Source organism: Camelus dromedarius, chromosome 2, assembly GCF_036321535.1.
Source record: "Camelus dromedarius isolate mCamDro1 chromosome 2, mCamDro1.pat, whole genome shotgun sequence".
NCBI lineage: Eukaryota > Metazoa > Chordata > Mammalia > Artiodactyla > Camelidae > Camelus > Camelus dromedarius.
Window position 1 is genome coordinate 9,152,139 of NC_087437.1, and position 23,160 is coordinate 9,175,298.

General features: G+C 39.1%; 1 protein-coding gene across 2 annotated transcripts in view; it reads right to left on the reverse strand.

Moving 5' to 3' along the window:
• Positions 1-392: 392 nt before the first annotated feature.
• ZNF385D (zinc finger protein 385D) overlaps positions 393-23,160 on the reverse strand; it is a 771,052-nt gene continuing 748,284 nt past the window's right edge. For both annotated transcript variants that reach the window (XM_064491067.1, XM_031432497.2), the window contains 4 exons: positions 15,543-15,773; positions 4,312-4,490; positions 2,973-3,074; positions 393-781 (listed from right to left, as the gene is read on the reverse strand). In XM_064491067.1, the coding sequence (XP_064347137.1) occupies positions 548-781; positions 2,973-3,074; positions 4,312-4,490; positions 15,543-15,773 (746 nt within the window). In that variant the 3' untranslated portion in view covers positions 393-547. The remainder of the gene's footprint in view (positions 782-2,972; positions 3,075-4,311; positions 4,491-15,542; positions 15,774-23,160) is intronic.

A 23,160-nucleotide genomic window follows, 5' to 3' on the forward strand; every position in this document is an offset into this window, starting at 1 on the left:
TGGGATAAATACCCAGTAACTGCTGTCAGAGCAAGAGGACCTGCACGGGCTCTACTATTCACAGTGTTGCTTTTGTTTTTTCCTTTTTTTTTTCTGTATTATTTTAATCTACAGAGTAAATTATTATATACACATTGGAACCAGTTAATGCCCTTAGACAATGTATAGTTGTCTCATAAAGCAGGAAATACAATGCAGGGGGAACGAGTGCCCAAAAGCACAGTCACAAAGGCTTCAGAAATTTCTAGACACCACTACGAGTCAATGCTGGAGATCACTTCTAACACACTCAAGGAAAGTTCCAGAGGAATGCTTCTTTAATTTGGAGAAAATGCCAGCCCTCCCTCCCGCCCGCCCCCCAAACTCCCTCCTTTTTTTTTTTTTTTTTTTTGTTTTAATCATCTTTTCAATTCACTATCAAAAGTCCTGGCTCTTCAGAGATACTTTAAACTATAAATAAACACTGCATAGTTCTCTTTTGTTTGTTCTGTTGTGTGTTTTTTGGGAAAAAAAAAATTATTGCAGTACAAGGACGCCCGCGTGGAACTCAGTAGGGAGCGAACAGCACGGGGGTGTGGGCGGTCCGAATGGGCCCGGGCGCCGGGCGCAGCAGCGCGGGCGGCAGGGCCGACGTCTGGAAGAGCGTGGCTGCAGGAGCAGTTCGCAGACTGAAGGGGGCGCTCACGGCCACCGCAGCAGCCGCCGCCGCTGCGGCCAGCGGGTTCGGGAGGATTCGCGGAGCCAATGGCTTGGAAGGTTCTTTTGAAAATACTAATTTGACCTGCAAGAGGGGGAGAGAGAGAGGGGGAAAAAAAAAAAAAAAGAGTAGAAGAAGAAACGTTTGAAGTCTGCACCGAGCATCGCCAACGAGGGGCAGCGTTTCAGCACGACTACAGTGAGAAACTCGCACCTGTGAACTGACACTGTGAAGAAGGGAGAGGGTAAAACGTTCCCCCTTTCGGAAGAGCTTGGAGAGCCTGGAAAATGGCTCACCTCGGAGATGGAAAAGTCCTCCAGAAAAGGACTCGGCAACCTTAATTCATCTTGTTTCCCTTGATAAATATACTTCGTGGGAAAGTATTCGTCTTGGGAAAAAATAGGGAATTTTTGCTCCACTCTTTACATACACTTTAATGATGAGGAAACAGACATTTTAACTTTTTTAAAAAATTAAATAAAATTAATTAATTAATTGAAGTATCGTCGGTTTACACTGCCATGTTAATTTCAGGTGTACAGCATGGTGATTCAGTTGTACATAAATATTCTTTTTCAGGTTCTTTCCCATTATAGGCTATTACAAGGTATTGACTATAGTTCCCTGTGCTAGACAGTAGGACCCTACTGTTTTATCTATTTTCTGTATAGGAGTTAGTCTCTGCAAATCCTGAACTCTCAATTTATCCCTCCAGCACCCCTCTCCCTTTACCCCCTGGAACCGTAAGTTTGTTTTCTATGGGACTAGACATTTCTAAAGAGAGATTTATTAATGCTGTCAACGACTATTAAGAGGCCTCAAGTGTGTAAGGTAGCAGCGTAGCAAGGTGAGAGGGACTGATCAAGAGATGTAGAGATAAAAAAATTCCACTTTCAGTAAAGGAGCAAAGTTCTCTCCCCACAAGTTTTTCATGTTTTGCTTACACTGGTAGCCATGTCCTCGCAGTCCCTCGCTACAAACCCAGTTCATTCTCTGACTAGTTGCATTAGTAAGATGACTAATTCTCAGGGAGGGGATGATCCCATGTCTGGAGACAGGAACAGTGATAGTTAAGCAGGAGGTTTTGGATGCTAACATGAACGCAGTTTGACTTCTCTGTTTCTTAAGGAACCTTTCACTTGATTGTTGACAGCTGCATCAACAGGGGTCAGAAATAGCACTCAAGGTAATGACTGGTGGTGCTGAAAACCTCAGCTCCGTGCACAATCCATGGCCTCTCCATGCAGCTAAAATGGATTCTGTGCCAAAGACTAGAGTGACTTCATTTGCATAAAAATGGGTGGTACAACGAAATGAATTGGGTCAACTCATTCTGAGGTCTCCTAATAGCTGACTGCAGTTTTCCTTTAACTGTCTTTTCACGTGTCAGCCGCACACGTAGCACTGATTATTAATAAGATCTATTTTGATGAAAACAGATTTCAAAATGCATAATTCAGTATATCCTGTAGATCAATTGTTCTTAAATTTTTTATACACACAGTGATAGTTTATTACAGCTAAAGAATGCAGAGCCCTGGGTCTCTCTGATGAAAGCTATGATCATTCCAACCAGAGAAAAAAGCACAAGCTCATTAATATTAACCTGAAATGTCAGGAGGTTTACAGATTTCCCCTAAACGCCTATAGACTTTCTAGGTCAGGGCATCAGTAGCTGTAGGCTTACTAATCTAAAAGGCATATTTGGGGTAATAGCAAGAGATCATGTCTCAGGAAGTATTTCCCAGGCCTTAGATAGTTTCCTTAGGTAGATAATTAAAAAAAAAAAATTAGCCATGCCTTTTAAACTGTGTTATTTAAAACCTAGACTTGTGGGCAGAATCAGTAATACCAATGCTTTGTCTCTTGTAGATACTCAAAAGGAGATGCAAGAACTTGTTTTTCCCTCAACTTTCCTAACAGTACCCACTAACCTCAAGTTCGGATTTCATGCCATGACTTAAACGACTCCAAGAGTTTGGTTTTCCCCACCGGCCCACCACCCCGTCCCCACGCTCTGTCGTGAACCTGAGCCCAGGTAAAAAGATGAGATACTGGGTGGTGGCTGGTGGTGACAAGACACCCAGACCACTCATGAAACCAGTAATTCTGTGGGTGAAGTAGGGGGTGGGCTTTCAAATCAATTGTTTGTCTTTACTTAGGTATCTTGTTTATTTCACTTAGTAACTGACAAAAAAATCATAATCCAAGTTCAGCGAGCAGACTGCAGGACATTAACGGCTACTGTCTATTTGGAAGCAAAAAGGACACTCACCCCCAGTGGATGTGCTGCTTTCTGCAGTTTGTTGTAAGGACTGTATTTGGGTTTCGGGGGCTTCCCAGCAGCTCTGTCTTTGTGTCTTCTACTGCTAATGTGCTATTAAAAGCAATGAAAAAAATGACAGCTTAAAAAAAAATCATCCCCCTAAAAAAACCCTCATAAATATTGTTTTCACCTGAGGAAGGATATTAATTATTTCATGCAATTTGCAGAAAGACAAAAATTAAAGAGCACGCACTTTTGTCCTTGGATTCCGATGCCTCTGATACTTTGATGCTAGCCATTTTAATCTATTTTTAACAAAGAGACACCTCTTCCTTTTCCCGGCCTTCCTCCTGATCACCGCTTTTAGGGACATTTACAAAGGAAAGAAATGTCTGAAGGAATTTTATGTGCAAATAAACAAAGATGGCCAGGCAGGCCTGAATTTATTTCCAGACTCATATTTACCCTCACATTTGTACAGCCGAATGTCAGCCCCTTAAATTCTAAAGATAAATAGCCAAGGTGCATAAAATCAGTCCAATAATGTACCTATGCATCTAAAACGTAACCGAAAAGGAAGGCTGGGCCTGCAACTGACAACGTAAAACAGATCTGGTTGGAAAGCTATTCAGAGGAAAAGTGAATGCAACACAATTAGTCATCCCTGTAGCAGGTGGCTGCAGGATTTGCAAACACAGTACACCACCATGTGATGAAGTACGTAAAGTAAAAGAATAGCACAGTATAAAATCAGCGGTAGCATGTAAGTAGCTAAACAAGTAAAAATAGAACATGGCAATTTGACCTTTAAAAAGAATCAATGCTTCTGAGTGGGAAACTTGGTAAAGAAAAGGTCTACTGCCCCTTTTCCTCCCACTCTTCATATATAAGAAGAGCACAGGCTCACTTCAGACCATTTCTGAAAGATCTTAGAAGCCATTCCATTTTCAGATTCCCTTAAGCAGCTAAAATATGGATAAATAAATAAGGACAGTGGATAGGAGATACGTGGATGGATGGATGGGTGGATGGATGGATGGGTGGATGGATGGATGGATGATCAATAGATGTATGTGTGTATGGATGGATAGATGGATAGATGTATGTGTGTATGGATGGATAGATGGATGCATGGATGGATGGATGGATAGATAGATGGATAGATGGATGGATACATGTATGTATGGACAGATGGATAGATGGATTCATGGATGTATGGATGGATGCATGGATGCATGGATGGAAGGATGGGAGAGAAAGACAGAAAAGAAAGAGGACAAAGGAAGCACACACTTCTGCTCATCAGCATCCCCCATCTGTTTCCACTTCTAGGATTCACACCGCCTACCTGTTTAAGTTGTGTTTCCGAGTTGACGTGCACATCACAGATTTCACAGTGAAACGTTTTGTTCTGCAGGCCTGTATTCCCCTTACTAACTGGTCCTTTGCCTTTCACACCCGCACGAGGGAAGGCTTTGATCGTCCCGCTTCCGTTCCGGGCTTCGAGCATGGTTTTGTGCTTAGTACCTGCCAGGAATATTTAGGAAAAAAAAAAGAAAGAAGAGAGGAGAAAACTCTTAGCTAGTAATCGCCTCCAGAAAACGATACCGTAACATGACGTGATGCCTAGTTTGAGTGCAGGTCTTCCAGGGATGGTGGTTGAAATACACTCAAGACATAGAAAACGGTAACAATGCGCTCCGACCACCTTACACAACACTGCTGAGTTGCTCATCTTTGTCTAACGTCCCCGCTCTACCCCCCTTACAAACAAGCACCATACAGTAAGTAAACCCGAGAGAGTCCTGAGATTAAGTGGGTGTGATTTTGGTTCATTTCCTCTTGATACTAACAGGACATAAATGACAGCTGATGAGGAAGAGTGATTCAGTTGCTAAAGGTAGAGTTGGAGGTGAGGTATGAAAATGTAATCAGTTTAAACGTGGTGTGTTTACAGAAGTGGCACTAGTTACATACCCACAGTGTAAACAGAATACAGGCAAGCTTTCCTGGCCGTGTGGCTTAGGTTCAAAGGGGATGAGTAATAGTATAAAGATCTTAATGATGGAAAGAAAAAAAGAAGAAAAAAGCCCTGTTAGTCGAGTAAAGCCCACACTGATTGGCTATATGATTTCAAATGTAAACAAATGACTAAAAAGATGAGAGGGGCAGATTTGTGGGCCAGGCAGGTGCACTGTGAACAAGTGCTTCTTTTTATTAAAATGGTCCCATCTTTGGACTGTCCCACACAACTAACGTAACTCCACTTAGCTCTAATTGTGGGGTTTTTTTTTTCAATCACTAAAGTTCATGATGGAAGTTTTCTCTCAAAAAATTTTGCTCACAATTTCCTTTTTCTTGGCATTGACAAGCATTCATTACTTGTCTCACTTAGCCACATGCTTTTGCTATGTAATTTTCTCTGGAAATCATTTACGTCCTTTCTGCCATTTTTTTTTTTTAAATCCTGTTTTACAGGTTTCTCCTTCCTAATTGTATTTATAAGATTGTTATCAGTTCTGGAAGCATAGGGAAAAAAAAATCTTGACTTCTGATTCTTGGGCCAGCCTCCTCAAACCACTGAATATTAGTGAAGAAAGACGTTGAGGGCATTCCAGGTGGGTGCCAATCACTGTCGTCTTAAATAAGAAGCAATGAACACATGAAACAGGTTTACAGCCATATGCTTTTCTCTTACAAAATGATTATAACTTTACTGAGTCCAACAGGAAAAAAATGCTTATTTTTATAGCTTTGATTCCACACTTTCAGTATCATATTCTTACCCACAGCAATGAAAATGTTCACATCTCAACATATTAAGGAAAGAGAAAAAAGTCTGTATCTTATGAGAAGACTGGAGGGGCTGAAATATGCAGCTAGAAGGGTGCCCTGGGGTTTGTTTTCACCTGTTTCCCTGTGATTTAGTCACACAGGGCTTTCTACTTTGTATGAAGGTGAGAGCAGGGCAAGCAATGTTCTGGGGAGAAATAGATACATACACACACAAAGGAATGAATGAATGTGTATGTATATGCTTATATATACCCACATATGATTTTGCCCTCTCATATATGCCGTCTTCATACAAAACAGAAGTGTTTGTGTCACTGTGTATGTGTAAGTGTGTGCGCACATGATTGTCCAACCTCCTCTATCCAAACAGGTGATTTTATCAAATATTTGTTTTCCACACAGCCTCCTCAGTCAAACTGCAAAGCATCCCCCGGGGCCAGCGTGGCTTAGAAATGCCCGAGCAGCAGTCAGGAGGAGACAAGTCTCACCCTTGACTTTCTCGAGGGTCTCTGGACTCGCTCTGGTTAATATCTCCTGTGATTGGAGCTGGTGTTTGACAGTTGCACCCTGAACAGATCAGAAAACTGTTTCTACTTATTCAACAATATGTAAAGACTTTATCTCGCCTGGGTGGCTTGCCTCAGGATTGAGTGTCAGATGGGTTAGGGAGAGGAGAGGAAATTCAAAAGATGTGGCCCCAGTGGTAGGGGCGGAGCAATATTAGGTGAAGATCCAGAAAATAAAATGTTCCCCTGATACCTTTGGCAAGCTAAGACCCACCTATGTCCTGTTGCTAGGGGAAGAGAAGAAATGGAAGACTGGTAAACACTGGAGAAATATCGTCTCAGAAAATCATTGCATTTTTTTGCGTTATTATTTGAGTGCAGTCTCTCCACAGAAGCCAGTAAAGTTAGAAAAATTAAATACACCACCTCATGCACGCCTTACACTCACGCACACGCACACACACCAAACCCGTATGATTAGAATTGTGTCAAGATTGGGTGAAAAACTTCAGCTAATTGCTCTGACTCCAGGGTGACTGGTCGTCATCAGGTAGAGTGGAACTTTTGTACAATTAAACCTCCTGCATTTCATAGCAGATTATCAGTCATAATTAAATAGCGATGATATGGTTTTGTAAGATCTTAAAGCTTGACTCGCCCGTAAGCTGTATTTCTTCCGAGGACGGCTGAAATTCAGGAAAGATGTACCCTTAATTTGAAAACATTTCCATTCTTGAGAGATCAAATGTGCATTAATAATATAAAAATAGAGATTATTAGGAGAACTTAAACTTATTTTATTTTCTAAACATTGTACATAATTGCGCTAAGTCATTGACCTCACAGCTGCTTCTATGAGCTAGGTGCTATTTTTATGCCCGTTTTAGAGATAACAAACTGAGACTCAGGAAGGTTAAGTTACTTGCCTGGCTCACAAAGCAAACACTACTTGAAATTACTGGCTGGTAGGAAGTGGATTTCCCACTAAGCTCCTAGAGCTTCGGAGATTTAGCCAGAAATCCACTAAGTATTTCGTAGCCAGCTGAATTCCGGTTACACAGGAATCTCTCAGAACACCTTTAATTTTCTATTTTGTTAATTCAGTCTTGTCTGAACTCGGATTTTCATCTGAGTCTTTCAAACCCCGCTTCCCCTCCTCCCCCTTTTTTTTTCCTTGTAATGCTCCTTTCTGCTCCGCAGAGAACCACGAACCACGATGCCTTGCAAGGCAGTGGCTCTGTGATGGCCGATTTGATCACGTCCGGTTTCGACATTGTGTAAACATCTTGCAAGGCAGGTGCCCTCCTCGGTGATTGCACAGCAGGGCAGACACAGAGCTGCTTCTGTACTTTATTCCTTCTTCCTCAGAGGAGGGAATCTTCGAGAAGCTAAACGGACTATTTGCTTCCCATCACTTTTAAAAGGCGGACACTGACAGTGACCTTCATTTGCAGCTTTCATGATGCCTGAAATGTAAAACCATTCTCCAGCCACAGGTTAAATCCAGCGAGTCATAATGCTCCTCGAAATACTGATTTTGTTTGCTCTTTTGGCTTGGTTTTGATTACTTTGGGTCAAGATGTTTATTGATCTTACATCTGCAGAAATCAAAGTAATATGTAGTGGGGGATGGCTCTTAGGTGAGGTACTGGCATAAAGGAAAGGTAGGTGAGCAAGAAAACTAACAAACGACTTCTTAAAATTAAATAAATCATTCATTAAGTCATCAGGAAAATTGGGAAAATTTCTTTAAAATGGAAAAACAAAAACCCATAATTCCACCAAGGAGAGGCATATCAAAATATTAAGAGTGGTCATGACGTACCAGTCTTTTATCTTCTGTGTTTTCATGTGTATTTTAAAAAGTTTGGATGACTTGTTAAAGTAACTTTGTGTAGAAATTTCCGTGGAATTCGATATACTTTTAGAAATGCACATGGTTTTTAATGACAACATGGGTTTACAGTACATGAATGTTATATACTTAGCCACTCATCTCATATTAGACATTTGTATTATTTTATTTTTTCCCTCTATAATTATTTTATAGTGAACATCCTACTCAATAATCTTTTAAAATCTATCCTAAGGTTGTTTCCTTAGGACAGCTTTTCAAAGAGGGTAATTATAGGGACAAAATATGACTATTTTTAAGTCTCAATTCACGCTGTCAAATTAATTTTCTCAACATTACAAAGGAAGTCTCAGAGGGGTTTGTCTGTAAGATGAATGTATCCTGGCGGAGTCTGCAAAATTCACCTCTCTATAAAATAAATTTCAATACCTTAAAGTTCAACTTTCCAGAATGCTCATGAGATGATATTTAATAGTATTATATTTATATTTAATAGACCCTTAGCAAACCCATGTGACTGCAGGTGATCACTTGTTTCCCTTCTCATAGACAAGTTCAGAGGATTCGGCTTATAGATACGTGGGCAGGAAAGTGACCACCTTCCATACAGACAGCAAAGTGCAAAGGTGTTTTCTGATGTGGCTATTTACAGCATTCAATATAATGGCATCATGGTCTGGCTCTTGTGTCTCCTAAGGACAAAATTATCTTGCATCTCTACACTTGAACTGTAATAGTGGCATCACAAGACTCTATCTTCTCTCTTTTTTTATCCTCTAAATGTCAAATTAACCTTTTATTACCCTGCCTCCTATATGATATGTATTTTCCACATTAATGTTATTTTCATTTTGTCTCTGAAAACCTTGGTTTAACTTTTATCAGCACATCCACAAAATTAAGTACCCAGAACAGCATCCGCTGTGTCAGGTGACCAAGTAATGCCCCGAATGAGTAAAAAATGGTGTTATTTATGTCGGCTCCCTGGTTGAAAGTAATTTGTTGATTCACCAGTAATGTCCCTAATGTCCAAACTGCAGAGGCGGAAGTAGAGACCCGCAAAACAAGAGTCCAAAAACAGAGGAAAGGACAACCTTGCTTTCAGCATCGGAAAGGGCCTCCGAGGAAGAGCGATGAACAGGGTGGGAGGAAGCCACCCAGCACCAGCGGGGACGGCCTCGGTGACCGCAGACGGCTCAGGGAAGAGCTCTGCAGCCTCAGGGACCCAGTGGCAGAGCACGGGCTGGGTCTGATGCGAAGATGAATGTGTGGACTCCATGTAGCAGTAACCCTTGACCTCCCACATGTGAGGACGATCATCAAGCATCCAGAAAGCCTCTTTTATCCATAACAGTGGACTACGGGGAACACGAAAGCTTTCCCGAGCTGCTTTAGACGTGCATTTAACAATCTTTATGGGCACCCGTCCCATCTCCTTAAAAACAAGGCCGTTAAGGAGGGAGAAATCAGGAGTTTGCGATTCGCAGATCAACTACTACATAAAAAATCAGTAAACAACAAGGACCTACTACACAGTACTGGAAACTAGATTCAATTGTTATATAATGAAAAAAGAATATGAAAAAGAACAGATACGTGTATAACTGAATCACTATGCTCCACACCAGAAACTAATACAGCATTTTAAATCAACTATACTTCAATTAAAAAAAAAAAAAAAAAAGACCCTTAAGAACATGGAAAAAAATGCCACATTGCTTTTATATCCATTACCCAAGACAGCCTAGCAAAAATGTTTTCACATAATAAACACTCGATAAATGGAGAAATGAGACACTTTCGTGGAATAATAGATATAATGTTGTCTTATTTATAAAAAGCTATTTTGGTTTACTTTTTGTGTAACTCGTTTTATTTTTAGTTTTTACATTATTAATTTTTTTAAACATTCAGTTTATTATTATTATTATTATTTTTGGCCTTTGGTGTTTTTGGAGGGGAGGGGAGGTAAATAGGTTTATTTATTTATTTTTACTGGAGGTATTGGGGGTTGAACCCAGGACCTTGTGCTTGCTAAACACATACTCTACCACTGAGCTACACCCTCCAACCCCCTTTACTTTTTTAAATGAAAGTTAACACTTGCTCTTGGTAGAAAATTGCAAGAGCACAGAAAGGTATAAGGTGAACAAAAGCCCACCCACCTCTCACCTTCAAGCGGCACACCCTCCGCAGGGACACAGTTTCACGTGCAAACGTCCTGAAATGTTCCAAATATCACTGAGTTTATATTAGACACGAGTAGGAAAAATAACATAGGTTGAACATTCTCCTTGGTTTGCACATGAAACCACTTTGACCAAGAACAGCACATGAAAGTACCCAGTAGGAAAACACATCTTGACGCAACTCTGAAGTCATTCATTCTGGTGGCTAATTGGTAAGATGTCACCAAACGTAAAAACTCAACCCTGAATGCTCACATGTTAGATAAGATATCCCAAATCAGCCATACTGTAATCCCAGAAATAGATTATTTATGAATGGTAGCTCTAGTACACTGTCTGATAGAAACTTCTGGGGTGGAAATGTTCTCCGTCTGCATTCTCCAATATGGCGGCCATTCATCACAGGAGGCTACTGCAACTGCAACTGAATTGGTAATTAACTTAAATTTAAATAGCCACCTAAGACTAGTGGTTCCTGTGTTAGACAGTACAGCTGTCATCCTCACATAGGCCCTTCGTGAACTTGCAGGACACAGAGAAGTACGGGGCTGAACTGGTCTTCCATTCATTTGTAGAAAGTTTAAAGAAGGCACAGTAGCAGAATTGTGAAAGGAGTCTCCATCTGTATTTTCAATCAAATTGAAGTCTTATCATACCACCTTAGAAGATGGCAAATAGGAGTGGCAGGTAATCTTTCGGTCTAGATAATAATTAGGCCATGAACATTGACCGCAGCTGACTGGCTTAAGTATTTTTCACCTGAAACATGAAATGACAGACCTCTTGATGAAACAAGTCTTTACAAATCCTCTCCCTCAACGCACAGACACGTACTAGACGTGGGCTTCTTGAAGGCACCTTCTGGGCTTTGCTCAAATTGGTATTCTCTGTGCCTAATAACAGACGATCAGTGAAGATTAGCTGAAGTATTAGAGATTAATAAAGATCAACAAACAAATATCTGTAAAGAGAGTTGTGAGCTCAGACTCTGGAATGGTCTGACTTCGCCTCCATCAGCTGTGTAATTTAGATTTATTTGTGCCTCAATGTCCTCAGCTGTGGAAAAAGAAAATTATCTGCTCTATTGAAGTGTGATGCATTTTTTTTTGTCTTAAGGATTATTTCTGGCACTCCCATGTGCTCGGTAAATTTTAGCCAACCTTCTCTTTATCCATCTCAACATTGCCTTTTTGTTTGGGCAAACATTCAAAAATTTCTAAACATTTTAAAATTTAGTTAAGTGCATCCTTTGATAGTTGTCTTTTCTATACATTAAAACTTAGTGAGGGACAGAGTGACCTCTGTGCAGGGACAGAAAAGCTGGAAAGAGCTTAGTGAAAATGATCAAATGTTACCACTTCAAGTCATTACCAGAAAAAATCTGCCCAAGACAGTAATAAGTCCTAACTCTAAAATATTTCAAAGTTTTTTTTTCAGTTATGTAGAGAAAAATCATCAAAGTCAGCTAAGCAAAGCATTACTTAGGAGGATATCTGGGGTGAATTTCTTTAAAGAAAAAAACAAAACACATCAAAACACATCTTTTATAATATCTGTGTCCATAACATTCAAGTAAAAGATTTCCTGATCTCTTGAAAAGATTATGTTCTCTTAAGGTGTTTAAAGCATTCTTAGACTGTTCTGTGAATCATGCTAGCAAGCTAAGGAGAACCACTTCTCCTAAACTGTGAAAAAAAAAAAAAAAAAGCAAAGCAGAAGTGCCCCCTTCATATCCTATGTTCCAAGGCTACGCATATAAATCAATTAACTGCAACTTTTAGCGGTTACACATTAGTGAAAAAAAAGAGGGAAAGCAAATGAAATACAATTGTGAGCTACAGCTGTGGTTTTACTAATAATCAGGCAACAATATTTCATCCTCACAAGGTGTCACATGGCCTCTTAACTCCATTAGGGGAAGAGAGACAGACAGACAGACAGAGAGAAGCCCAAAGAGGACAAGTGACTTGTCCAGGTTCACACAGAAAAGTTCTCTGCAGATCTGAGGTAGAAATTTAGTCTGATCACTTCTGGTCCATTCTAGTCCATTCCATTGGACCTTAACAAGAGCAGTGTTTGATGGAAGCTGTATTCCCAACACTTACGATTAAGAATGCATTTTTCAGGATTAAGAGAAGACCATGTTTTGAAGCTGGTTGGCTTCCCATGAGCAGACCATAGTGCATAACCTTGAACTCAGTGCTCCCTCCCTTATTTTATGTCCATTATGCATTTCTAATGGAGTGGGGGGAAACACCTAGAATTACAATTGAAATGCAAAGGACACATTTCCTTATGCTGCAGCTTGGTTTATTTCTGGTCAAAATTGGCATTCAAACTTAGTGAAACACAGCCCAACCTCAAGGGCGTTTTCCCAGTATCTGGCTTTAAGAAGAAAGAGAAGTCTTTTAAAGTCATGTTGATGGGGTGGGGGTGGGCGCAGGCAGCACCAGAGGACTTGAATAAACTGTAGAAAGGTGGTCTGCTCTCCACCTGCACCTGAACTGGGAACTCCAGATAGTGTCAATGATAGAGACCACTCCCTAAGAAAACATTCCATTGGTCTATATGCTAAACAATTGCGGTGGTGACAGTTGAGATTCAGCCTAAATTAAATTAGCACATCATCGGCCACATGGAAATTTTTTTACTTTTTCCAAACACTAGAGCTCCCCAGGCCCTGGATATGTAATAAATCAGAATCCCTGCACTTAGGAAATATATTCCTCTCTCTATATATAAACACATATTTCTATTTAAATATGTTTAAATAAATACAAATGTATTTCTATATGAATATATGGGTATAGTTTTACATTCATGTGAAATATATGAATATCTGTATTTTTATAGCTCCAAGGGCAACCCTGACACACAAACCAGAGATGACCATATAATTGGGAGTATGAAAAATGCTGACCTGATGTGATATAAACAAATAAGCAATTTCTTCCTTGTGTGTTAATCAGATGTTTCTGTTGAGAATTTGGGAAAGATATTCACATTCTTGATAAATGAACTCGTCTTAAGTGGTATGGTTTGTTTTTTGGTCAAAATTGGGTTTTTCTGTCAAACTGTCAAAACTGCTATATATAAAATAGGTAAACAACAAGGACCTACTGTACAGCACAGGGAACTGTGTTTCTTGTAATAACCCATAATGGAAAAGAATCTAAAAATACATGTAATTGTGTATGTATGTGTATGTATAAGTGAATCACTTTGCTGTATACCTGAAACTAACACTGTAAATCAACTACACATCAATAAAAAATTTTAAAAAATTAAAAGAAAAACAATGTGTATCTCTGTTACTATGAGGAATGATCAAGAATACAATGGAATACTACTCAGCCATAAAAAAGACTAAAATAATGCAATTTGCAGTAACATGGAGGGACCTAGAGATTATCATTCTAAGTGAAGTAAGCCAGAAAGAGAAAGAAAAATACCATATGATATCACTCATATGTGGAATCTAAAAAAAAAAGAAAGAAAGAAAAAAAGGACAATATGAACTCATCTACAAAACAGAAACAGACTCACGGACATAGTAAAAAATCATGGTTATTGGGGAAAGGGGGTGAGAAGGGATAAATTTGGAAGTTTGAGATTTACAAATGTTAACCACTATATAGAAAAATAGAATTAAAAAGTTTCTGCTGTATAGCACAGGGAACTATATTCAACATCTTGTAATAACCTTTCCTAAAAAATATGAAAATGAATATATATATATTCATTTTGCATATATATATATATGCATATATATATGCATATATATATATATATATATATATATATATAACTGGGACATTGTGCTGACACAAGAAACAAACACATTGTAATTTCAATTAAAAAAAAAAGAATTCTTGAGAAATAAATGGACTTCCAATGATATCCATGGTCTCCCAATTATCTTGCATCCAGGAAGAATGTATTTGCAGGAGTAAACACGGGTAAAATCTGAATGGTTTTACCAAAACAGATTCTGACATGGGGCCAGATGCTTTTCTGTGTGTCTCAGCCCCTGAACTCCTGACCTCTCCCTGACCACAGCTCATGCTGCCTGCAGGAGGAAGACATGTGCACAAGGAATTGTTCTCCATCTGCAATTACTCCCTTAGAGTCTTGAAGTCAATACTTAAATATTACGAGTGCAGCCCAATGATTGGTCAATGCCTCCATCAACACACAGCTGCACTATTAACTCAGGGTATGATTCACAAATGATTCTTTTTCTGTTGTAATTGCTAAGAGAGTCCTGGCAATGAACCCAGTCTTTCAGAGAAGAGCTGATCTTGGGCCAAAGGGCTGGATAGAATCTCAGGCAGGCTATAAATATACATATATATATATATATAATCTATATCTATACAAATTAATATGGGTTATGGACCTACACTCTACATATCTATGTCGATTGGTTTAGATACAGGTATATATCATCTTTATGTATAGATAGAGATAAAAATATAGATATTGAGGGGGAGCAGGTAGACAGAATCAAAATATATCAGGAGAACATTCATCTAGGCTTATCGGTATTGTCTGTTATGCTGTATTAAAATTCAGTGTTTAAGTTAGAGAAACCTGGGTTTAAATAATGGCTCTGTCACCTAATTGGTCATGTGTCATCTCGGAGACTCAATCAAAAAAGAAGAAAAATATATTTAGATTTGTCAGAAGGAGTAAATAAAGTATTACGTGTAGCGATCATAACCTGAGTGGCTGCCTATAATAAGCACTTTCTTAAATTTAATTGTCTGAGTCAAACAGACTTAGCCTGAACAACATTATTTGCCATGAAACCATGATAGGGAGGTTTTAACCAAAAGTACATGGAGTCATGCCACCAAATTTTGCAACGATATTACCGGTACAACTTGAGAAAACTTCATTTAGAAGTAACACAGCAATCCAGAAACCATGTACACGCAAAGCTTATAATTTAGAATATTTGACTGTCTCTCCTAATGTTTAATAAAACACAAACACACATCCATACACACAGACACATACACAGCACGGCACCAGAGCCCTGGAAACCCTGCCTGGCCCCCATATAAATGACACTTTGCTTGTCATTTTCACTTTCTAATGGTTAATGAATTCCATGTAATAACTGCCAGTTTCCCGCCGCCCCTCTGTCCCCTGCTGCAAAAAAGCTAATCTATTCAGAGGCAGATAATTGCAGAGCTGTTGAGACAGAAAAGAAATCGCTGCATCTCACCACTGTTGTGAGCCTCCAGCTGAGACGCGGAGTTGACGGCGACCTTGCATAGCGAACAGTAGAGGAGCCGTTTCGCCTTTTCTTCCTCGGTCTCCGCGGAAGGACACGAGTTATTGCCAGGGGCTGTCGTGGGGCTTTTCTCCACTTTGGAGGTGATCTCAGTTGTCATAACACTGCTTTTGCGAACTTCCACAGTTGTCGTCGATATTGCTGGTGTCCCTGTGGTGCTGTCTGCGTTCAAAATAGCACAGAAGAAAAAGGAAAAAACAAAAAACAAAAAACAAAAAACAGTGGTATTAGCCTTCCCTATTTGGACACGGGTCACTAATATACTCTCTGCTAATAACAATAAACACACCGAGCAATCGACGCTTGTCAACTATACGTCAATCATCTCCCGAGGAACGGAGGTATGGCTGTAGATGACCACATGCAGTTTTTATAGTGATATAAAACATTCAGGCAATTCTTAAGATAGATAACAAACATGCTAATTTTTCCAGGGAGTAAATAAACATATTCACAAATTTCTCTTGTTAACATACGGCCTTAGTAAAATAATCTTTACAGCGTATTGAGCTTTGTATATTTCCACAAGGATGGCTTTTAAAGAAATAAAATGGCGGGTTAATGCTTTTAAGATATTTTCTTTTTTTTTTCATTACCACTTGTCTTTTTATTTTCCTTCTACATCTCCTTCCTTAACTACTAAAAAAAAACAAAAAACAAAAAACAAAAAACTGATCCTGCTGTGTGTGCTTGTGCAAAATACAGAAAATGAACCCTAATAAGACATTACTTTGTTCAGATAAAAAAAATCACTGCCTTATCTGCAAAGAGCTCTATCTTCAACAAGTACAATAATCATAGATATACAAATAAGAGGAATTCTAATCTGGCATATTTATTAAACGCATGTTCTGCACCAGGTTATGTTCAGGAAGTTCGTGACACAAAAGTATCAAACATCAATGGCCACTCTTTATAAGGAATTCACAGACTGGTCACACCATGTTAATGTCACAGCTTTTCAGAGTGTGATGACGAGGAAAGTGTGGATGCACTGTAACTGTACAACCTTCTGGCTCTGAAACCTGATTCTAAATCTAGAGAGGTCAGCCTCCAAAGTGAAACCAGCTTGTCCTTACTTCACTTGGGTATACACAGCTCCCGTCCCAAATGTGCTACTTAACACAATGTTAGCACCGTTTGCCATATCCAAAAATGAACTGCCAAGGAGCCTTATGCCCTAACCTTCCTACTCTTAGATTACTTTTTCCTGCCTCCTGGCTATGCTAGTTCTTAAGTTCCTCTTCAGAATATTCTCCAGCTGCCTCTCCAGCTACAGCTGCTCTTGAAATTGTGTCTTATTCCATATACTGTGATGGTCACCATCCAATGCCACACTGAAAAGTCCACGATGAATAGAGTGGGTGGTGGCTGTTAAGGATGGGAGTCTACCTGCAATGAAGTGTTGTCCTCATAAACGCTTACTTCGTGGTAGTTGATGATCTCAAGAGTTGACTGCGGTTACAAGATGCCTTTCAGCTTGGATTTCCCCTTTGATCCACAGACAGAGGGGGGGATGTGCATGAGGTGGGTTATGGCTTTTTCCCAAATATGGCATCAGAAACACTAGTCAATCAGAAGAGAAATGAGCTCTTGTTGAGGGCTGTTGTGTAAAACAATTCTTCTGGGTCTTTCCTTTGCCTGACTCTTCATATACTTTTAATCACTTATTTTACTGTAAAATCACTAAGTAAATCCCTTTCAGTGGCATGGAGAATATATCCACCAATCATGTTACCTAAAAAAAAATCATATTGCTATGACTAGTTTATCTCATGGCTAGAGGAAAATAAATAAAATTACCCTAACATCAAATATTCCCACCAGAACACATTTTAAAAGCTGAAAAGTCCACCTCCTGATTAGTGTTTACTTGCCTACTAAGGTCCCCATATTAAAATATCAGGTAACAGCCAAAGAGTATTTCTGAGACCTACGGCATAAAACACAATGACCAACTTGAGATGGTCCAGTAGGCATTCATTGCTTCTAGCAAACCAGAAATTATTCTTGGAAAGCTTGTGCATGTGTGTCTGTGAATAATTGCCAATGGCTAACCTGCACAAATGAAGAAATGTCAGGAGTTAAGGGAATTTCCAAAGGCTGCACAAGTAGTATCCAGTGAGTCAGGAAAAGTGTTTCATGGAATGAAGAAATCAGGGGTTTGAGGAAAAAATGTTGTGAGTGATGCTCTTGGCCGTGATTGTGAACCTCCACCTTAAGGTCACAAACGGTAGTGGGCTAAAACCACTAAACTGTTTTGATGATCAGTTCTGTGGGGAGTGACAACCATAAATACAGGTATACTGAAACTTAGTGTGGTCACAGGCTGGAACCCGAGTGTAATACTGTGGGCGTTTATTTTCATTTAAATCTAAGGATATCCCTAGTAACACCCTGCTTCCAACAACTTTTCCTTTTGGAAAAGGGTTGACAATATTTATTTTATGGCTTGATCAGAAAATTATACATGGCATAGGTTATAGTAACCCTCAACCAACTTCTCTATTTGCGGTGAAATTCGTAACAAAAGTATAGAATAAACAAAACCGTGGCTCATCCAGTCCCTATGACAGCTGCATTAGTGTCTTTCCTAACCCCAGAGGATAATGTACCTTTATACCAAGGACGCCAAAGATTAGAGACTCCAGATTCTCTATGCGCAGGGTTTAGTGAAGTATTAACATTTCTTAGAGCAAGCCCCTTGCATGAGACCAGCTTAGGGGAATTAGTATCAAAACGCTTCACTTATCTTCCCGGCTTCTTACTTCGCTGCATCTTTTAGACCACACAGCTGAGCAAAGATCTGTTATTTTCTCAAGCTTGAGGCTAATTTGAAAGAAATACAGTTATATTTTTCACTTGAAACGTAATATATAGATCTTGGGTCCACAAGGTAGGATTACTATTAATTTATAACAAGACATGAATTTTTCACTTACTTTTCATTTCTCAGAAGTTAGGGGGACTTTTTTTTTTTAAAGTAAGGTAAATATATTTTAAGATTATGCCACAAAAGAATCAATTCTTTTATTCAGTTGGCTTTTGATATCTGGGGTTTTGCATCTGTGGATTCAACCAACCGGAGATTACAAATATTTTTTTAAAAACCCCAGAAAGTTCTAAAAAGCAAAACTTGAATTTACTGTGTGTAGGCAACTATTTACATAGCATTTACATTGTATTTGCAACTATTTATGTAACATTTACATTGTATTAGGTAGTATAAGTTATCGGAGATGATGTTTTTAAAGTAAATGGGAGGATGTGTATAGATTATATGCAAATACTATGTCGTTTCATATAAGGCACTCGAGCATCCATGGATTTTGGTATCTGTAGGGGTTCTGGAAACAACTCCCTGTACAGAGTGAGGGATGACTGCACATTGCATATAAAATTACATACAGCAAAGAGATTTTCTTTAATATGGTACATTAAATAACCAATTTTACATTATTCTTATCCACTCATTAAAATATAATTTTGAATCATTGATCATGTTAATAGCATATACTCTTGACATTATGTGATGTCAAGAACTACCTCTGTGATCTTCCTCCCCCAAACTCATAACCCCTGTCTAACCATGAGAAAAGCATACATAAACCTAAATTTAAGGATATTCTACAAAATTCCTGATCAGTAGTCCTCAAAAATGTCAAGGTCACCAAAACAAGAAAAGTCTGAAAAATTGACAAGTCTAAGGAGATAGAATGACTAAATATAATGTGTTGTCCTAGTTGGGATCCTGGGGCCAAAACCAAATTAGGTAAAAACTTAGGAAATCTGAATAAAGTATGGACTTCAGCTAATTAGTAAGGCATTAATATCAGTTCATTACCTTTGACAAACGCTCTGTAGTGATGAGATGTTGACAATAAGGGAAACTGAGAGCATGCAGAGGACCCCCCCTGCCCCGTGATATTCTTGCACCTTTTCTATAGATTTAAAGCTATTCTAAAATTAAAAGTTTATCCAATTTGAGAAAAATCAATTTATAACCAGTCAACATATCATCATTTCAGTTACTTTGCAGAATCATAGAAAGGATCTTAGTGGTTTCATAGTATAGCTATCTTGGATTTTAGATTGGGAAATTTCAGTAAAACTAGGACTTGACATTGCATCTCCCAATTCTAAATCCTTACTGCAATTCCAAATTGTTATTGTAGGTTGCAGTGACTCATGCACTTGAATTTCATCCCATTAACATTCATTGGGCAGTTTGTTTGTGCTAGGTGCTGTGCTAAGCCACCGGGAATGGAAAAGACAATAGATATCCATCCTGCACAAATAAAACAAACAAACAAACAAAAAATAAATATCCATCCTGTACTGAGTGGTCTGTGAGACATCCCATGAGGACTTGAAATAATAGTAAACTTAATCCTTCAACAGTTTTGGTCATTGCTATACCCTTGCACTTCTACTTGGTATAAAAAAAGGCATTCAATAAATACTGACTGAAAAAAAAACAATAAATGAACAAATGAGTGAATGTATGAACAACGCAATTATAGTTAATGATGGTAGAAGCACTTTTAAAGCAGTCACAGGTATTAATTCATTCAGTCCTCATAAAAAAAATTAAGAGGGAAATTTGGAGTTTGGGATTAACAGATATAAACTACTATATATAAAATAGATAAACAACAAGGTCCTACGGTATAACAGAGAACTATATTCAATATTTTGTAATAGCCTCTAATGGAAAAGAATCTGAAAAAGAATACATAGTATAGTATGTATTAAATATTATATAACAGTACAATATGTATTATAGTATAACTGAACCACTTTGCTGTACACCTGAGACTAACACAACATTGAACAACACTGCAAATCAACTATACTTGAATTAAAAACAAAAAAGCTAAGAGGGGCATATCATTTTTATCCTCATCTTAGAGAAGAAGCTGAGGGATGGAGAGGCTTGGGAACATGCCAAATGCCAGAGCCACCAGCTGCAGTGGAATGGTTTGAACTCAGACTCAGTCTGGGTCAGAAGCACATGCTCTTCATTTATTTTTTTATTGTTAAAATTGTGATTTTTTTTTTGCATAAAAGGACCAACTACACCCCTTTCCATTAATTCCAATTGGTCATGATGTCTTATGAATGTTTGAAGATAGCATCTTAAAATTTTGACTTTAAAAGAAACAAGACATGGCCCTAGTTAAAGTCGATCATGCATGTCCAATCATCCATTTATGTTCAAGTATTAAGTTGCTGGAATACACTTAGGAGGAAGGGGAAAAAAAAAGGAAAACCAACAGCCCTCAAATAAACCCTTTTGCAAAATGGTAAGAGTCATCCACAGGCCTTCCTTATTGTACCCTATTCTTTTCTTTTTTCCCCCAAAGATGAGAAACTAGAATAACAATTCACTTTTCCTAATGTTTCCCAGAGGCAAATTCAGATTTCTTTGCACCATTCAACCAATGACCCTCTAGGAACTGTACATGTGACAGGGAGTGGAAAATCATGGGTGCACTTCAGTGGGAAGAGAGAGGTTTGAGATATTGGGTTTTATATTTCCATGCAATTTTTATGCCAGCTCCCTGTAGCAAATATTCATTTTTGTAACTGTCACTATTTGGTTTTGGCATCAAAACAGATTGGTAATACTTTGTGGAGTGGGGCTTTAGAAGAGAATGAAAGGAAACTTGTCAGTATTCAGAGTGGCCCATTTTGACTCTCATTCTTGAGTGCTTTAAAAGTACTGGAAGTACTTTTTTTAAAAAAAATTCATAAAGTATAAGAAAAGTTTCCAGAAAATAATCAACAACTTGAATTCTAGATAATAAAACAGAACAGCCAAGTGACATGCTCCGGGTAAGACATTTATTCTCCCAGTTACAGACCTCATAACCCAAGCAAGAGAACCAGAGATGAGTTATTTAAGTTTCCTCCCAGGTAAGAGAAATTAATATTACAACCTAGAGATGCTCATCCCATTTTCCTGTGGACTGAAGACTCAGAATTATATACAATTTATTTCCTTCTTCTTTGTGGGAATTTAAGTCTCAACCAGATGTTCCAGCAAGTGAACAGAACAGCTGCTTCCTCTTAAATATGCTGACATTCTGAAGTATAAAAAGGTGTTTCATGACAAAAAAAAAAAACACACAAGTTTTTAGAAATTATTACTGGTGGTTTCTTTCCTTGGTATTTGATCTAATTTAACCAACATCTATTGAGCACAGAACCACCCTCTTAGACATGGACAGGAATGGCCCCTGCATTGGGCTGGGGCTCCCACACATCACAAGCCACTGAAACAAAAGTCTATTTTTCTAAGTTTTGATGTCATAAAAACACTTTTTAGAGAGTTCAATAACAAATTGAGGAAAAAAAAATTGAGGAGATGAGAGTTACAGAAAAGGGAAGTCGAGGACTGAACTGGGTGCCGCAGGGGCTGGAGTGCAGAGCCTGAGCGCTCACAGGTTCATGTGTGCATACATGCTTGTGCCTGTGTGTCCATGTGTGTGCATGCATGCTTATGCCTGTGTGTCCATGTGTGTGCATGCATGCTTATGCCTGTGTGTCCATGTGTGTGCATGCATGCTTATGCCTGTGTGTCCATGTGTGTGCATGCATGCTTATGTGTGTCAAGAGCTGAGAGGAGGTCACAGTCTCCAACTGGAAACCAGAGAAAGAGAAATCACCAAATCACCAAAATATACATCCAGGCAGACAAAGTGACCTCAAAACCTCCCCTCCCTCCCCTCTGCTATAGTGGTCCAGGAAATGCTACCTGGGAATCCTCAGTCCACAAAATGATGGTGGGGGGAAAGCTTGCTTCCCCCACAGGCTGCCTGATTTGGGTGGGTCCAGTCACCAGCCAAAGTCCTGGCTTGGGGCACCACCTTTGCCCTGCCCCTGCAGATCTGGGCTACCACTTGGTAGGGCCGGGGCTGATTTAAATGGGGACAGTCCTTACCCTTCAGGGCACAAGGACAATCTTGGGGGTGCAGCTGTGGGGCTGCTAGTGAAGTCTGAGGTACAACTTGTAAACATTTTTTGGCCTGTGGTCTCCATCTGAAGTCTTGTCTTGGCCCTGGAACTTTTGGGGTGAGCTTGATTGAACCCTCATATGTCCAAGCCTGTGCTGATCACTAGAGGTTAAAAAGTAAACATGATGTCATTTGGGTACCTGAGAACAGGGCTCTGATACCATGAAAGGGGAGGGGACAGTGGATTTGCTGTTTTGGAGGAGGACAAGGAGCAGGAGGAGGTGCCACCAGACCATATTAGAAAAATATTTGTACTTCAAACTCTATCACACCTCCAAGGGTCTGGGACTTGGAAATACCATGCAAAAAACTGATCCACTGTACTTTTAAAATCAAGTCTTATAGTAACCTGATCAAAACTCTTAATGTCTTAAGGGGTCAGGTGAGTAATTCTGTCTACTGTTAAATCATTTGAAGTAGATTTCCCATGTCCTGGGTGCATGAGAAATTATAGAAAGGCAAGCGATTTCTGACTGCAACTTTTGAGATGCTTCCCGAAGCGGCCCAAATTACAATCTAGTTCGAGACAA